At 29.3% G+C, this 18813-nt stretch overlaps 2 protein-coding genes and 1 non-coding gene across 6 annotated transcripts; all 3 read left to right on the top strand.

The window, feature by feature from the left end:
• Window positions 1-5367: 5367 nt before the first annotated feature.
• Window positions 5368-9010, top strand: LOC103499723 (endoglucanase 24-like). Its single transcript, XM_008462795.3, has 4 exons — window positions 5368-5958; window positions 6983-7282; window positions 7800-7961; window positions 8055-9010. Exons 1-4 carry the CDS (start codon window positions 5536-5538, stop codon window positions 8658-8660), a joined length of 1491 nt encoding a protein of 496 aa, XP_008461017.1. The 5' UTR covers window positions 5368-5535; the 3' UTR covers window positions 8661-9010.
• An 843-nt stretch (window positions 9011-9853) lies between these two features.
• Window positions 9854-9926, top strand: TRNAE-CUC (transfer RNA glutamic acid (anticodon CUC)). The gene has a single exon. It is a non-coding gene; the product is annotated as a tRNA-Glu (tRNA).
• A 6144-nt stretch (window positions 9927-16070) lies between these two features.
• On the top strand, window positions 16071-18517 carry LOC103499724 (fructose-bisphosphate aldolase 1, chloroplastic). 4 transcript variants are annotated; one of them, XM_008462796.3, is made up of 6 exons: window positions 16071-16457; window positions 16606-16875; window positions 17068-17177; window positions 17301-17391; window positions 17467-17736; window positions 18037-18517. In XM_008462796.3, exons 1-6 carry the CDS (start codon window positions 16278-16280, stop codon window positions 18313-18315), a joined length of 1200 nt encoding a protein of 399 aa, XP_008461018.1. In that variant the 5' UTR covers window positions 16071-16277; the 3' UTR covers window positions 18316-18517. The 4 variants fall into 4 exon arrangements, with proteins under 4 accessions (XP_008461018.1, XP_050935617.1, XP_050935615.1 ...); XM_051079660.1 differs by having other exon boundaries at window positions 16136-16457; window positions 17467-17740; XM_051079658.1 differs by having other exon boundaries at window positions 16137-16454.
• The last annotated feature ends 296 nt before the right edge of the window (window positions 18518-18813 follow it).

Raw genomic sequence — 18813 nt, 5'->3', positions numbered from 1 at the left:
TTTGACATTTTTCCTTTATTACTATTATTATTTTTATATTTCTTTTGTGACAATATTTTATTTTGAAAGTTAATTTTTTTTTTTAGATTTAAAAATTTTGAGTTTTGGAAGTATAGAGACTAAATCCAACTTTCTTTTAAGTTCGATGGTCGAATTCATAGCCAAATTAAAAAAAAAACATTTTGAAAATTGTTCTTTTTTCAAAATTAGTAAAACATAAATAATAAAGAAAGACAATCGAAGATGAACATAAACTTTTAAAAATAAAATAATTATCGAACGGAACCAAGAACATACCAAAATGATATTTTAAAGAAATAAAGAAAGAAAAGTAAAAAGAAAAAAGGGTAATGGGATATCATGTAACCGCCCAACTGCCATAACAGTCTGAAATTAACATCATCATCTTATCCCCAAACCAAAGGAAAAGACCATTCAATCTCTAACATCTTCACCTTTACTCTTAATTCACTTCACATTTTTTATTTTACTTTTTTTTGTTTGTTTTTGCTCGGACTTTTTTTTTTCCACTTTAGTCCTCAAGGGAATATTCTACATATTTTAAACAACAAATAATTTAATCATTTTTTTTTTACTTCCAAACCTCGATTAATTTAGTATAGATTAAGCGCTCGAGTTCCTTCTAATTGTCCATTATATATTAAAGTATATAAAAACGTTTAAATTAATTCAATACATTTTTTAAAGAATATTTCTGTTAAATGTTAGGATAGACATTATATCTTTGTAGTTAAGAAGGTAGACTATATGTAAGAGTATAAATGTACTATTTATACTTTATTTAACTTTATAGATAAGTGTGTAGATGAACTGTAAGAGATAGAATTGTTTGTAGAATTTTTTTGTAATTTAAGTTATCTTTGTTAAGGATTAATTACTTCTTGTTTTAACAATAAAAATTGGTCGAAGGTTTGATTCTCATTGATTAAGAGAATTTAGAAATGTTGTATTTTTTATAACATTTTTATTATTATATACTTGCATCAGCTTCAACTCTATAAAAGAAAATATAAAAATATGATTTTTCTAAAAAAAGAAAAAATAGTTTGTCACGGGAAAATATACAGTTAGAACCCAATAAATAATTAAGTATTCTTTTTCTTTCTAAAATTAAAATTTTTTAATTTAGTTTATTTTTATAATTTATATTATAAAATTTAATTTATTTATTTTTAAACTATTTACACTTTGTGAAAAAATCAAAGGGAATAAGATTTTATTTTTTTAGTTATTTTTTACTGTAAATGATTTGTACTTCTTTATTATTCTTAGAAAGCTCTAAAAAACCAAATCTTTTACGACTAACAAAATGAATCAACTATTAATAAATATTTATAGATTTTGAAAAATTTATCTATCTTTATTTGTTATTAATAGAAAAATCTATCAGAAAAAAATATTTAAGATAGATTTTGAGAACTTTATATCTTGGGAATATTTTTTAACTAACTTTACTATTTACAATGATATTTTTTAAAAAATAATTATCTCAGGAAATTACTAATTTGGATTATATTATTTATTTATGGAATATAGAAATGAAGGGAACACACATATCTAAAACATTGGATATTAAATAAATAGCACACGTTGAACGAAGGTAAAAATTTAATTTAATTAATGAATATTCCTGAATTTAGAGAATTCCAAAGTTCAATAAATGACGTTTGATTTTTTTTTTCTTTTTTTTTTCTTGAGAAACAAAATATGGAAAAGCAAAATTAAAAATTTCAATTATAAATACAATGAATCTATTCCCATTTAAATACTCAATAAAATAAATAAATATTATCAAATAAACAAATAATAATAATAATAAAAATAAAATAAAACTATTTATCTCAATATTCCTTGAAACTTTTCTTCCTTAAAACTCTAGAGGATAATTCACCTTTTTTTTCTTTTTAATTGCCCATCATGTGCTCATTTCTTTATTTATAAATTTTAGAAGATTCTTCTTCTCTTATCGTTTTAAATGAAAAATATATTAATTTAATTTAATTTAAATAAACAAATAATTTATTTTTATTATATTTGACGATAATATTTGATTATATTTTATAGATATTTTGATTCATTTTTTTATATTTCAAAACAATTTAATATAGTTGAAACGTTGAGTTTTTCCTTTTATAAATAATGTGCATTTTTATTTAATTATAGAAAAAAACCATTTATTATTATTTTGTTTATGTGGATTATTGTTAATTGCTTGAAAATATTAGTGAGACTCACACTTCATTATTAAATGCAATATGAATAAATAATATCAATGTCTTTTTCTAAATAATGCAAATTTTCATTGTCATTTAGTTTTTCTGAAAAAAATAAAAATAAAGAAGTGAATTTCAAAACATGTGATGTGTAAAACCAATAATCATAATAATAACAACAACAACAATATACAATTCAACCTATTCATTATTTGATTATATGATTTTTGTATTAATAAGAAATTTAATTAGGAAACTTAATTAATTTATTTTCATAAGATTGAGTTTTAGTTGAGATTCACTTGTAAAGTTTTACATTATATTTAATACAACCATTAAAGTTTACGAAAATAAATTGATACTTTTCTTATCATTAATTACTAAAATTTTAATGATTATCAATAATGTGGTATGAATGTTCGAATAGTTAATCTTTAAAATAAAATTATTATTTAAAGTTACACACTAATGTAATAAAACATTCGAACTTCTAACTTTACGATGATTTTTTTTTGCTATGGACGTTTAAAATAGTAATAAATGCTTTTATGTATATTTGAAAAGTGTTGAAAAGAGAGGGAGATAGGAGAAAATATAATAGAAAATGGCTTTTGTAGGAAGGTAAGAATATTGTGTTTGCTCCATTTGCAATATGGGAATCTCCACTTGCCTCTCAACCACTCTCTTTTTTTTCTCCCTTTATCATTGATTCCATTGCAGCTTTATCCTATAATTATCCCATTTTATTTTCTTCTTTACATTTTTCTAAATTATTTTTTTTTATATTTTTCTTCCCTGAATTATAGGAAATATTCTTATATTTTGTCTTTTATTAAATAAAAAAATACACCTATTCAAAAGTTTCGATATTCTTGTGTACATGCCTTCGTCATAAATGTTTCAAAACTATGTTTAAAGAAGAAATTCTTTAGATTTATTTGTTAGAAATTGGCACTTTAAATGATGACATTCACATTAGTTATCATTTTAAGTCATCGTTATATCATTTTAAGTCTCATCTTTATTTTATCGAATCTTTTTTAAACAAGAGACAAAGTAGTATTTTTCTTAACTTTTATTTTTCTTTTTTGTGTGTTGAATAAAATTGTTGCATATTTGTGAATGATTAAAATTATTTTCTTTGTGTTTAGAAACTCCAAACATGCCTTTTATTATTCAAAATTTATTTACCTAATTTTTTATTTCATCAATTTTGAGTTTGAACCATTAAAATTATGATTACTAGTGATTTTGGAGATGAAAAGAAAATTGTTTTAGCCATTTTGAAGTCAGTTACTATTAATTAAAAGTTTACGGACTATACAATAAATTATGTATGTAATATAAAAATAGAAAAGAAAAAAACCATTAATATAAGGAAAAAAACCTATCTAGTTTAGATAAGTATTTTTAATAAATACATCGGATGTTTAAATATCTTCACACATGTAGACATAGAAATCGTGTTTTTCATTATACAACTTGTTATGCAAAAAGTCATCTCGTTTAGATAAGTATGTTTAAAAAATATGTTCGTTCAAATCTCTTCATTTCAAAAGAGAGTCACGTAAAACATATATAGACATAGAAATCATAGACAACTTGTTACGCAATACATCTTCTTTAGTAACTTTGGGGTGTAAGACATTAACAATAGATTGGAAAAATGTGTGAAATACCCATTCAAACAATTTGTGGTTAATTGAAAGAAAACAATACACAATTTCTTTTTACAGTGAAAAAAACTAGAAAAAAAAGTTATTTGTTAGGATAACACATCTCCAATATTTCTAAAAGTATACAATATAATTAACTACGCTTTTAGGAATAAATTTATACATCACTTATTTTATTTTATTTTATTTTATTTGTAGATATTGTCCTTGCTAACAAGTATGGTAGATTTTGTGGAGAAAAAATAGTCTATATTTTTATTAATGTTTGATGGATATTTTGTTTGTAATATACTAAAAATGTCAATTCACTATACCAAATCAAAAAAATTTAATACCATATATGAACAATATATGTATTTACTTTAAAAATAAAAATAGATTTGAATAACGAATTTGAAGAAAATATTATATATTTGATTATTTGGAGTATATTGGTAGTAAAAAAAAAAGAAAAAAGATTATTATAAATTATAGAAAAGTGGAATGGTCTTAATTAGCAGCTAGGAGTATGATCTAAGATTTGGTAACAGTTACAAATTCCCAAACATAATGTTTTATAGAATAAAACACAAGCCCTATCTCCCACTCCAAAAATTATTATTATCTCTTTTATTTCTTCTTCTTCTTCCCTCTTTATCAACAACTCCGGGACCCACATTCCCATTTCAATTAAAATTAACTTTTAATTTATATATGTATATATGTTAAATTACAATTTCATCCCATTTTTTAGAAGTTGTTTTATTCAACCTTGATCGTATAAACAGAATATTTCGTATTTACGATGAATGTCATGTCATGTTATGTCAATTACGATTGAATTAAGTTTAATTTGATAATCTCATTCAACAGTAACTTAAAGATATTTTAAAAAATTAATTGTTTTTAATTACTATTTAATAACCGTCATCTCTATTGCTAATACATTTTAACTTTCAATTTTATATACAATAGGTCTTTCTACTATTTTCGTTCTTCCACCGTATTGATTTCAACACACTTCCGAACTAAAGATTCCTTAAATGGACAATATACATTCCAGTTCAACGAGTTTAATTCTAGTTGTTTTGTTCCTGCGGTTCGTCCTCTACAATATTCATGACCAAGAAACACCAGATTCTCTTTGGGGTAGCTCTAAAAGAAGGAAGGCTGGAATGCCAACATGTCTCTATTATTGAATTCACTCGACCTGATAGTGCCCCGTTTTCTGAACGTCCGGTGCCAAAGTCACCAAGTAGGTAAGTCGTCAATCCCTAAAATGAACTATATAGTGTACTTTATCTGCTGTGAAAGATAGACTTAAATTGACCTACCCAAACACATAATTGAAATGAAATGAGGTAGTAGTTTTTTTTAGAGTTGGATGTTCTAATTTGTAATTAACCGAAATTTAACGAGATGGTGTTATAAGTAACTAATCCCTTTCTCATACTCTACATCACGTGACTTCCCTCGTCCTTCTTTCTCCCCTCCTCTGTCGGCGCTTATTTACTCTTCCGCCACCATCACCACCACCACTCTGTTTCTCTCTCTTCCTCGTGACGCCGCCCTTAACTTCCAGTCTCTCTCTATAAATACCCACAAAAAAAAGAAAAAAAGAACTCCCAACTCATAATCCCCCCAATATGAAGAACCCCATTTTCTCTCACCGGACCATTCTTTTTCTCATTCTTTCAATTCTCCTCTCGCCGGACTTTACATTTGCAGGCCACGATTACACCGACGCCTTGTCTAAATGTATCTTGTTCTTCGAAGGCCAACGATCGGGGTTCTTGCCACAAGATCAACGAATGACGTGGCGTGCCAACTCTGGCCTCGGCGACGGTTGGACTTATAAAACAGACCTCACCGGCGGCTACTACGACGCCGGCGATAATGTTAAGTTTGGTTTTCCGATGGCTTTCACCACCACGCTTTTGTCTTGGAGTGTCATTGAGTTCGGCGACTTGATGCCGCCGGCGGAGTTGAGAAATTCGTTGGTTGCGATTCGTTGGGCGACGGATTATCTACTCAAAACGGTGTCGCAGCCTAATCGGATTTTTGTTCAGGTAATGAAAATTTACGGTATCGGAGTTCTAGTGCATTAGTGGCAGTTTGGTAAATTGGAGGACTTTTATGGGTAAACTTGTTATGGTTATGGGGTTACTCAGCCTAATGTGACCACGTGGAGTCTTTCCGTTTTCTTATTGGTCAGCGTTTTCTCTACTGGGGCCCGCTACGTCCCACCTAAATTTTCCTTTTTCTTTCCTTTTCGCTATTTATTGGGAAAACTTAATCTAATTACTAATACTAAAATATAATTTTTCTGTTTACTACAAATACGATTTTGCCCTTCGTGTACTATATTTCTTCCTTTTATTTTGTGCTTTACCTCTTGCCTTCAATTTTCACTCTCTTTTTCAGTAAGATTTAAATGACAATTTGTTTTCATTTTTCTTCCTTACATATATAATCTTAATTCAACTAACATGCTTAAAACTAACCATACGTTCTAAAGATTGATTTAAAATAACTTACATTATCTTAACTCTCAAAACCAAAATCTTTCCTATACCTAACAACTATTTTATTTGCACTTAAATTAACCATGTTTCTTTGTCCTACTTAGCAAGAAAATGATCCCCTCGTTTTTCCTTTCTAGAAGTCGAACGATCGATCTTTTCCATTCCTATCATCGAGTGATATAATAAAAATTGAATAAGTACTCCACGCACGACAATTTTTTCTTTTATGTAATTGGGAGTGATGCATGCAAATAGGGTCTAATGGGATGTGCACCGAAACATTAATCTTAAAAATATATGTTGTAACTTATATGTTAATTTCTTATTTAGAAAAGAACAAGAAAATGAGTGGCCTGGAAGTAAAGTGAAAGGACCCCAGTTGAATTCCGTGAATGATTAAGGAGTTAGGACCCAAAGAAAGAGACTGTCCTAACCGTACATCATGTTCCCTACTATTTAAGGGCATATGACCCCCAACCAACTCATCTCTCATCAATGCCTCTCTCTTCCGCATTTTCTAATTAACTTTACGTTCTAATTATGACTAAATTTGTAATTTAATTTATAGGTGGGTGATCCGAGTGCTGACCATTTTTGTTGGGAGAGACCCGAGGACATGGACACGATGAGGACCGTGTACGCCGTGGACGCACCAGGGACTGCTTCAGATGTGGCAGGGGAGACCGCAGCAGCACTAGCTGCTGCGTCGATGGCGTTCCGATCGTCGGACCCAGGGTACGCCGAGACGTTGCTACAAAATGGAATCAAGGCGTTCGAGTTGGCTGATACCTACAGAGGAGCTTATAGTGATAATGCTAATATTAGAGATGGTGTTTGTCCTTTCTACTGCGATTTTGATGGCTATCAGGTTCGACATTGTAATTATCCTTCGAAATTTAGATTAAGTTCCATTTTCTTTTAAAAAAAGGAATTTTCTTTTAATAATAATAATAATAATAATAATAATAATAATAATAATAATAATACTAATAAAATTAAATAGAATAAAAAAATTATTATTTGTATTTAGATCCACCCGTGATGGCATAATTTTGTCCTGTCTCCAGACAATTTGACTTTTTTTTTCTCTCTCTCTCTTTTTCTTATTTTGTCATTTATTGACTAAATAGGAAAAAGAAGAAGAAAAAATTACCACTACTTTTTTTACGTATTTACATAATTTTTTTCATTTTTGTTTTGTTTTCACAAAAGAAGAAAAGTTTAATTCCCATTTCCCACCTATACACAAACACAAGTATGTTAAATGTTATAGGAAAACGAATGTTTGTAATTTTTGGATGTGGGATTTGAAGTTGAGTTGGAACAAATTATTTGACGGGTCGGGTCGTCATTAGTTGAACGTATATGTTATGGATGTGGGACAGGATGAGCTACTATGGGGAGCAGCTTGGCTAAGAAGGGCGAGTAAAAATGAGTCGTATTTGAGTTATATTCAAGACAATGGTAAAACTCTTGGTGCTGAAGATAGCTTCAATGAGTTTGGATGGGACAACAAGCATGCCGGTCTTAACGTTCTGGTCTCTAAGGTATTTTTTCTTTTAATCTTCTAACAACATTGGTTATCCATCTTTCTTAAATGACATTGTTTATCCAAAAACGTCGTCGTTTTACGTTCTCAGGAAGCACTTGAAGGAAACATATTCACACTCCAATCATACAAAGCCTCGGCAGATAATTTCATGTGCACATTAATTCCAGAATCTTCTTCTTCCCACATCCAATACACTCCCGGCGGCCTCATCTACAAGCCCGGCGGCAGCAACCTCCAACACGCCACCTCCATAACCTTCCTCCTCCTCGCCTACGCTCACTACCTCGAACGCACTTCCTCCACCGTCAACTGCGGCAACGTCGTCGTCGGTCCCGCCTCCCTCCGCCGCCAAGCCAAACAACAAGTCGACTACATTCTCGGCGATAATCCCAAGGGCATCTCCTACATGGTCGGGTACGGCAACTACTTCCCTCAGCGGATCCATCACCGCGGCTCCTCCCTTCCGTCCGTACGCGACCATCCGCAGCCGATCGCTTGTAAGGAAGGGTCGACGTACTTCAATTCGCCAGATCCGAACCCTAATGTGTTGGTTGGAGCATTAGTTGGTGGTCCGGGGGAAGATGATGTGTATGAGGATGATCGGGCGGATTTTCGGAAATCGGAGCCGACTACATATATTAATGCGCCATTTGTTGGGGTTTTGGCGTATTTTGCTGCGAATCCGGGAGGTTGATTTGGAATTTCCGGGGATGGGGACCACCGGAAAAAGGAAGGAAGTTTTGGGGGGGTTTCTTTTTTTTTTTTTTTTTTTTTTTTAGGTTAAAAAAGGGAAAAGGATGGTCTCTCATCTTTGGTGGTTTTGCGAAGAGGGTAGAGGCTTATTTTGGTAATTTTACTTGAATTACCATTGGAATTTTATAATACTAAATTTTACGTTTAAAAGAAAATATTAAAAAGAGTCCACAATGAATGGTGGTGGGTCAATGGCTGGCTATGTTGTTGTGACTTTTTTTTTTCTTTTGTATTTTTACTTTTTACTCGACAGAGTGAGTTATATGGAATGTATAACAAAGGTTTGTGGTAGGAATTACTCAAAATAATAATAATAATAATAATAATATTAATATTAATATTAATATAATATGGATTGGTGGATTTAAAGAAAATATACTGTACTTTGTAGGGTTGTTTTGCTTAAAAATATAGAAAATTTTATTTACTCCTACTTCCATTCTGATTGAAACTTTTAGATTGTATGGAATATCAGTATTTCATTGATATTCATTCTTTATAATCAAAGACTACAACCCTATATATAACCATATTAAAACACAATAAAGGAAATAACATACAAGAATAATATAATATTTCCTAAGAATAATATTTCCCAAAAATACTCTAATTATGTAATAGAAATGATAAAGAATCGAATTTAGATGTTAATAATCAAAGTGAACATGATAGATAGAAAAAACCAAGATTGACTAAAAACACATCAATCTTAAAATTATTAGAATCAAACATATGTGTTATTAAACATTTGTGTGACAAATTCAAATTTAACTTTATATTCTATACAAACCAAAAGTCAATAAATTATTTTGACTATACTTTTGTATAAGGTTCAAATGGATTAACTTCAATAGTATTTATAAAGTATCGATAAGCTTGCATGGAATTCGACATAAATCAATAGATTAGAGTGTGAAATTCGAGTTCGCACCTTAATTGGCTATACCTTTACGTCATCAAATACTCTATTTCTTTCGGTAAATGATAAATGGATGATGATTGGAATACTTAAAGTTAAGTTTTGAAAAAAGGTCCACCATAGCTATTTTCTAAGTTTTACTTATATTTTAAAATAAAAAAGATATAATCCAATTTATTATATTGAAACTGTGAGTATGTATTGTAGTCTCAAAATCCGTTGTAGTCTAGTTGGTTAGGATACTCGGCTCTCACCCGAGAGACCCGGGTTCAAGTCCCGGCAACGGAAGCTTTATTTTTGTTATTTTATATTATTAATCAATTATTATTATTTTATAATAATTAGGGTTTTAGTTTTCATTAATCTAAGTAAGATTTATTTTATTTATACCTTTTTCTGAATAATGTGAAGCATCGGAAAATCTGCTTTTGCTTTCCCTGACAATGCAGAAGGAGAGAAAAAAAAAAGGAACTATAGAAGATATTATTAATTATTAAATACAGCTTTGGGAGTTGGAAAATATTAACTTAAATTAGTTTTTTTCCTCTATTATTTAATTTAATTTAATTTTTTTATATTTTATTTTTTTCTTGGTTTTCTCCACTCGTAACTTGTAATATGATTTTAGTCAATATATTTATTTAATTTTATTTCACAAATTTTAAATGATCAATTTTGGTTCATTTTAATCTATTTGATTAATCAATTATTATAACTTTTATACAAATATACATAAATATAACATTAAGTTTTTGAGTAAGTTTTTGAATTATAGATTAAATATAAGATTTTCAAAAGTATATAAATTACCATTTTGAGAATATAAGTACTATAATTAAACTAAATTATATAACCAAAATAATGTTTATCATTTTTGTTTTAGATTATAAAGTTTGTTTTGTTTCAGTTCATTCAATAGAGAAATTCAAATATTTATTATATTTTTAATAAATGTTAAAATAGTTATTTGTTAATTTATTGTTATTATTCTTTTCAAAATCATCTTAGTCGTTGTTAACTTTTTCTTGACAATAAATTTAAACTTTTCGCACATGCAAAATATTATTATCTAATTAATTTTGATAAAAGTTAATTTTAATTAATTAATTTAAGACATTGAAAGTATTTAAAAGTAAAAGGAAAAAAGTATTATAACTTAAAATATTGGATGAAAATTATGTTTTTAATTTATGTTTCTTAATTCTATTTTTACGTTTTTTTGGTTAATTTTTTCAATTTTTTGATTTGGTAAAAACATAGTCACTTGGCTAAAATTATTTTTTCCTCAATTGTACGCGTATTATTATATTATTTAATTTATATAATATAAATTGGTTCGTTTTAGAGATTTTGTTGGTTAAATATATTTTTCGTTATATTTATTCTACAAGTTTTTTTTTCTTTTTTTTCAACAAGACATTCTTCTTTTTCAAGATACATTTCCTGCGATGTATTCAATCTAGTTTTAAATCCTGATTATGCAACGAATTTTTTTGTATATACTGTGTATTTTTATTTTTTGCAATATTTCATAGTATATTCACCATAACTTTTTTCAACATAGTTTCTTATCTTATATCTTTTTTCAATATATAACGTGTTTCAACGATATATCATGTGCAATAAGTATTTTCATATATACTGTTGTTTTTGCAATATTTTCAATTTTCGTATATAATTAGTCTTTTTATAGTATATTTCTCAAATATAACATGTATATTCACAATAACATTTTTTTTAATTACATATAATTCTGATCTTGTAAAATTTTTTTTCGATATACTATGTTATATTCACGATTTTCTTCTTTGTCAAAGAAATGTATCTTTATAAAAAGGAGAAATGTCTTATTAAAAAATGTGTATCATAAATATATAGCTAAGAGGTTTTTTTTAAGAATAATAAAAAAATACAAACTATTTATACTTTATGACAGAAAAACCACTATTGACAAAATTCGTTAAACTTGATTTTGTAAATAGTTTATCAATTTAACCGTTTTTAACCGTACTCAACTTAAATCAAATAAGAAATATATTTAACCAACAAAATCCTTAAATGAAGGGATAAATACCATATAAATTAATAATACATATTAACTAATAACAATAAATAGTAATTATAATATATATCATATTAATTAATTGCAAAACCTTAAATTTTTTTTAATAGAATTAAATCTAAAATTTTAGAAACTTTATTAAGAAAAAATAAACATTAATTATACCTCTAAATTATGTTTCTAAAATATTTTTAGAAAGGGCTTGATTATTAGTAAAACATTCAGCCCATCCAAAGACAGCCCATGGACCCTGCCTCAAACTCTTATCACTAAAAATAAAAATAAACTTGAATAATTATTAAGTATGTAGCAATATTTTAAAAAAATTGCAAATATAGCAAAATCTATCAGTGATACACTTCTATCGTTGATAGACTCTTATGGTTTATCAGTGATAGACCAACATTTGCTACATGGTCTATCGGTGATAGACTCCTATCATTGATAGATTTTGACAGATTTTGCTATATTTGCAATTTTTTTAAAATGTTGCTATATACTTAATTATTTTGAATATAATTGCTAAATTTGCAAATATCCCAATTTTAAAAGACAAGATAGAGAAATCCGTCCAAATAGCAAAATCTTAGATCTCAAGTAGGAAAAAAAATAAATTCTAAAATTATTTTGATTTATGGTAAAACCGTGTGATATATTATTTTTTCCAATTTTTTGTCATGAGTATTCCTGTCTACAAACGATAATTGTTCACATACAGTATATTTGTTGAGGTAAAAAATCAAACAAAATATCACGGAACACGAATGTATTTATAAAGCTTTTGATAAATCTTAACTAAATAAAAAAAATATTCTATTGTTGCATGATATCGAACCAACATCCCTTAAAAGATATCACTTTACTTTCAACATCTCCAATTATTAGGATTTAAATAAAGTAATTCACGATTTTTTATATTTCATATTATTTATAAAAAATATATTAAATAATACATATTACAAATTTTTAATAACAATTTCTTAAAAAAGATGCACTAGAGATTTTTTTTCAAGTATACATTTTAAATTAGACTAAGTTTGATTCAATAGTTAGTTTAGTAATTTAAGATATTGTAGATGTTTGATTCATTGATAGATAGTTTGATAATCATTTACAATACGAATATTTATCACATGATAGAGAGTTCTCTATAACATTCTTTACACAAAACTGTCCTTAATACTGTAGATGCATACATATTTTCATTTGATCGATAAAAGAAGAGTTACAAAGTTGTCGATTTAGTTTAATTTTGGTTGTAACCACTAAATCTAAAGAAAATGTTGAAAATTGAATAGGATATAATAGTCGTTTTGTAAAAAATGATGGGCAAAATGGAAAGGTAAATAAATAGGTGAGTAATATCACCAAAGAAAAACCTACAAAAGATTGCCATAAAACCACACTATATGGAGATGAAAATTCAATGCTTGTCTTAAAAGATTCATTAATATTACCTTAAAAACATAAATGCCTTTATTTAAGATGAGAACTGCAAGTTCTATGTTTTCCTATTCCAGTATTAATGGAGATTATGATTATGATTATTCTCGATTAACAAATCATATATTCAAATCTACCACCTTCGACTAAAAAGTAGTTTAGAAAATTATATACATATTAAAAGTGATGTACTATTTCTTGACGATGGGTTGAAAAACTTTTTAAATCAGTATATACAAGTAAGAATTCATAGGTTTAAACCATCATCTTTAATTAGCATGCATATATAATAATTTTACTCTATGAAAAAACATTTTTTAGACAAAATTAACCCTCCGTTTATTTCAATTTTATCATAAATTCATGTAGCAAAAATACGAAACTAATAATTGTAATTATTTTAAGAATTTAATGTTAGAAACCAATATCATCTCAGAGCAATCAACATTGTCAAGGGAAATTATTCTCCATCTACAATATTATTGCGAGGATGATATATGTGTATAGTGATAGATCCAGAAATATGTGTTTTCTATATATATCTATGTATCGCAAAACTGACTTCTCATTTTTCATTGATTTTAAACTCTACTTTGTATTTTTTTTTGTTTTTTGTTTACATTTCTAACTAAATAGCTTCTTTAACATTCTTAGCTATCACAACAATTATTTTAGGACTAAGCTATCCTTTTAATGCTTAGAGAATTATAAGTCTCATTTTATTTAATTAACGGTTGATTTCAAATATAGTAAAATAAATCAAAATATTTACAAAATAAGGTGCACGGATGGATGTTGATCATGTTGTTCACTATCTATCTCATAAAGAAGGGTTTGCAATTTTACCACAAATTACCATTTTTTCTAAGTATTTTAACGAATAATTAACCAAATTTTAAATAATCAATAGAAAAACTAACCTTATATTTATGTCAATATAGAGCACTTCACCACCAAATAACATGTTAGGAGATTCTCACTCATCACCAATGAATGGTTCTTTAACACAATAATTTTCATTTTCAGTTACCAAACGATGTAACAAAATCGATGTTTGATTTTTTTTTTTTTTTTTATATATATGTAAAAGATATAGTAGAAATGAATATCGATCATATTAGGGCTAGAATATGTTAAACACAACTTGAACGATTATCCTTCGTGAGTTAGAAAAAAAAAGTAGGTATAACTGCTATAAACAAAAGAAAAATTTTCAAATGTCCATTTGATTAAAACTATTATAAGATATTCTTAGATTTCAAAATTCATCAAATATGTAAAACTAAGAGATAAGTAATTTTTCAACAATACTTAGCAACATTTTGTCAATAATACTCATTGTTAAGCTATTGTGAAGTTTACTCAACGATCAATATGCACTCTAACCAAAATTAAGTTAATTTAAAATAAAAAAGTATTAACGTGCAAGGCATACGGTATCATATTAGTATATTACATATGAAAAAGAATTCAACTCACCTTTAAACTTGTTTGAATGTATCAAATTTTAACCTAAACTTTTACTTTCATTAAATTGTACTATTATTATTATTATTTTACAATGTGTATGGAGTGGAAGAATCAAATGTTTAACTTCGATCTGGATAGTTACGTTATACTAAGTTTATGTTTACTTCTTGCCCTTGAGTAAAAGGTGTATAAGAGAAAATTGTGATAATTATTAAAGTATTGTAATACTTATAAAAACTTAAGCAAAAATTTGATACGAAAATCAACGGCTCGATAACTCAAAAGCAAGAAATAAACCTCAACTATTTAATGCATATATTCTAGTACCACTTAAAAGGTTCATATTTTTCTTTCATCATCATCTTTACAAATGGTAAGAAATTTGATCGAAACAAACTTTAACTCGAACCAAAGAATACCCTAAGGTAATTTGAAACTTTTAACTCGATTTTGTCGAGCATTATTTGTGTAAACAAACAATGAAATTTCCTATGCACAAAGCATACTCCCTCCCATCCACACAGTACTATTAACCACACATATTTGCATCAAAACAAATAAAACCAAAAAGGTCTATTTGGAAATGCATCATCATCATAGAAAAATAAATAAATAAAACAAAAATCACCTCCAAAATGATGACGTGGCAAGATATCTACCGTTGTTCATTGTAAATCACAAATCTCATCAAATCCTCTAACTGAACCATAGCCATTAATCCCTTTTTTCTTTTCTCTCTTTCTCAAATCAAGAGAGAATCATAGCCTCATATTCTTCACAAAACCATGAATGTGATAACCCTTTGTCCAATTCCATTTTTTTTTCAATTTTTTAAAAAACTAATTACATAATAATAAGAGAAACAAAACAAAAAAAAGGCCAAAAGTCCAACAAAAAAGATTGAAGAATCGGAAAACCAAATCAATCGACTAGCTTGGTTTGACCGTATTAGGAGAAAACCAAAACATATTGGTTCATACCGGTTTTTTATTGAAACACCAATCAATACCAAATTAAATCAAGAGTATCGTTCTTATACCCTTAAAAATAATCTATAACCTAAGGTATGTTTTAGTATTTTTATTATTATAGTGCACATATATATTTGTTATTTAGAAATATGTCAATAATATAAATAAATAACTAATATCCAATTTACCATCTATACATACATAAAAAGGTAGAACCGATTTAAATTTTAAAAAAATAGCAAAAAGAGCTAATCAAGAAAAAGAAAAGGTTAACGATCGATAGCCAAACTAATAATAAACCAAGTCATAAAAACTACTTTAGATCCATCTTTCATTAAACGAGTTGGTTTGGTCTGATTTGATTTGGTTCGGTTTGGTTCTTGTTTGGACTCCAAAAACGACAAAAATCTAAAAGCATGTGGAAGAGTGAGGAGTGCCTAGTCAGCAAAGTTATCATCCAGGTGGCAAAGAAATATTGGAAGATAGACAAGGGCCTCAAATTGGCAATCTTTAAACAAACACAAAGCAACTATAAATACAAACAGAATGGCTTCACATTTGTGGCCACGGAGGCAGCAACCAGATCAGAGAGCGTTGGTGAAGAAGCAAAAAAGATAAGATTTTTTTGAACCTTACCCTTCGTTTCTCAAGTCTGTGTTCAACCTCTTCCTTCTTCTTCAATTCAACTCTTCAATGGCTTCTGCTTCTGCTTCTCTTCTCAAATCCTCCCCTGTTCTCGATAAGTTCGAGTGGGTTAAGGGCCAGTCCCTCCGCCAACCCTCCGTCTCCGTCGTCCGCTGCCACCCCACCGCCGCCCCTTCCACTCTCACCGTCCGCGCTGGCTCTTACATTGATGAGTTGGTCAAAACCGCCGTACGTATAAATTCTGTGTTGCTGCGTTATTTTATTGTTAAAGAGACTTGAAAACTATAGGAACAAGATGAGAGTAAATAAACATAAGATTTTTAAAATCGTTACCGAACGAAGTATTAATCTTTCAACTTGTGTTGTGTTGTTGCAGAAAACTGTGGCGTCTCCAGGACGTGGAATTTTGGCTATGGATGAGTCAAATGCAACTTGTGGAAAGCGTTTGGCTTCCATTGGATTAGAAAACACAGAGGCTAACCGTCAAGCTTACCGAACTCTTCTCGTAACTGCACCCGAACTCGGCAAGTACATCTCAGGTGCTATCCTCTTTGAAGAGACTCTCTACCAATCCACCGTCGATGGCGAGAAGATAGTCGACGTTTTGGTCAAGCAAGGCATTGTCCCTGGAATCAAAGTTGACAAGGTAAGACCATTGTCCCCATGTAATCCTAATAAAAATTCAAAAAGGTATTGGAAATTTAGAGACTTTGAATTCAACAAAAAGACTTTGCCCTGGAAAAGAAAAGTTTTCACCTATTTCTGTAGTGAATTAGCTTGTTTGTTTTTATTAAAACAGATTCCTCTGTTTTTCTAATTTGTATAAAAAATTAAACAGGGTTTGGTTCCACTTCCTGGTTCGAACAACGAATCGTGGTGCCAAGGTCTCGACGGCCTTGCTTCTCGTGCCGCTGCTTACTACCAACAAGGCGCTCGTTTCGCCAAATGGTACCAATCTTCATTCATTTCATTTTCATTTTTTTCAATTTTTTCAATTTTTTATAAACCAAATAGTTATCAAACGTTTTCAAAATCCCAAAACTTGAGAAAACTAACAACGTTAGTTTGCAGGCGCACAGTCGTGAGCATTCCCAACGGCCCATCAGCCCTTGCTGTCAAGGAAGCCGCCTGGGGTCTTGCTCGCTACGCTGCAGTCTCACAGGTCTCAACAAATCAAACTTTTTACAATACCCCATTTTGATTTATTATCACTTGACTCTAAATTTGCAATCTGCAGGACAATGGATTGGTTCCAATCGTCGAGCCGGAGATCTTGCTTGACGGTGAGCACGGGATTGACAGAACCTTCGAGGTAGCACAGAAAGTTTGGGCAGAGGTCTTCTTCTACCTTGCAGAGAACAATGTTTTGTTTGAAGGAATTCTTTTGAAACCAAGCATGGTTACTCCTGGAGCTGAGAGCAAAGACAAAGCAAGCCCTGAGACAGTTGCTAAGTACACTCTTTCTCTTCTCCAAAGAAGAATCCCTCCTGCTGTTCCTGGAATCATGGCAAGTCATTACAACATCCCTTAAACTTTTAACGTTCATTATCGTTGTGTCTATTGATAATTTTGCTCAATCAGTGATTTAAGAGGGACAAGAGCATATAGTTTATGAGTTGATTATTTTTAGATAATATAATATTAAATTTATCCTTCACTAGTCAACTCAAACGTTGGATTGATTTAAGATGATACACGAGTATGTCATCTAGAAAGTCACGTGTAGTTTAAAATTTTAGGTGAAGGAGTGATTTAAGAATTTGGTTGATGAATTGAACGTGGGTTGCTTTTTGTGGTTGTGGAACAGTTTTTATCAGGTGGGCAATCTGAGATAGAGGCTACATTGAACTTGAATGCCATGAACCAAGCACCAAACCCATGGCATGTGTCCTTCTCATATGCTAGAGCTCTCCAAAACACTTGCTTGAAGACATGGGGTGGACGACCAGAGAATGTGAAGGCCGCACAGGATGCTCTGATTCAACGAGCCAAGTCGAACTCCCTCGCCCAGCTTGGGAAGTACACTGGTGATGGTGAGTCTGACGAAGCAAAGGAGGGAATGTTTGTCAAGGGCTACACATACTAAGCTTTTCTATAGATCAAGAAGATGAAAAAAGAAGAAGAAGCTGATGATGGTTGAAGTTGGAGACTAATTGCTGTGTTTATTGTGTTTATGATGATGATGCTTTATAGCAATTTAAAAAGAACAAAAAAGAAAAAAAAAAAAAAAACTATTTTTGTGTATTCTTAGCAGCTTAATGAACATTTTGGTGATGATTTTTAGTTTAGTTTGTGGTCTTCTCAATCCCATGTAAGATGCTTGAATTTGCATTAATCATGAGCATATATAATAAGGCTTTTCTTTCGATCTCGAGATTTCTTAATATCATGCTAGAAATTAGTTTAATTCTAAATTATTTCATATCAAGAACAACGAACATATATGGATGGAAAAAAACTAAAATTATAAAAGAAAAATAAAAACAGAAACATACTAGCCATGGAATTTATGTAAGCTCTATCCATTTGGTAGGAGTAAATTTGATGAAGGAGCGTTCCTTTTGTAAGAACTTCAATTAAAGCT

The sequence above is a fragment of the Cucumis melo genome, chromosome 11, assembly GCF_025177605.1.
Source record: "Cucumis melo cultivar AY chromosome 11, USDA_Cmelo_AY_1.0, whole genome shotgun sequence".
Classification (NCBI taxonomy): Eukaryota; Viridiplantae; Streptophyta; class Magnoliopsida; order Cucurbitales; family Cucurbitaceae; genus Cucumis; species Cucumis melo.
The sequence above is the reverse complement of the archived record's forward strand: the minus strand, read 5'-3'. Positions and strand labels throughout refer to the sequence as shown.

What these genes read in the sequence shown, in the direction of transcription:
- LOC103499723 (XM_008462795.3), top strand. Translation starts at nt 5,536, where the DNA reads ATGAAGAACCCCATTTTCTCTCACCGGACCATTCTTTTTCTCATTCTT. An exon ending in GCGATTTTGATGGCTATCAG is followed by an intron (nt 7,283 to 7,799) that starts GTTCGACATTGT and finishes GATGTGGGACAG; the next exon opens with GATGAGCTACTATGGGGAGC. An exon ending in TTAACGTTCTGGTCTCTAAG is followed by an intron (nt 7,962 to 8,054) that starts GTATTTTTTCTT and finishes TTACGTTCTCAG; the next exon opens with GAAGCACTTGAAGGAAACAT.
- LOC103499724 (XM_008462796.3), top strand. Translation starts at nt 16,278, where the DNA reads ATGGCTTCTGCTTCTGCTTCTCTTCTCAAATCCTCCCCTGTTCTCGAT. An exon ending in CTGGAATCAAAGTTGACAAG is followed by an intron (nt 16,876 to 17,067) that starts GTAAGACCATTG and finishes AAAATTAAACAG; the next exon opens with GGTTTGGTTCCACTTCCTGG. An exon ending in CTGCTGTTCCTGGAATCATG is followed by an intron (nt 17,737 to 18,036) that starts GCAAGTCATTAC and finishes GTTGTGGAACAG; the next exon opens with TTTTTATCAGGTGGGCAATC.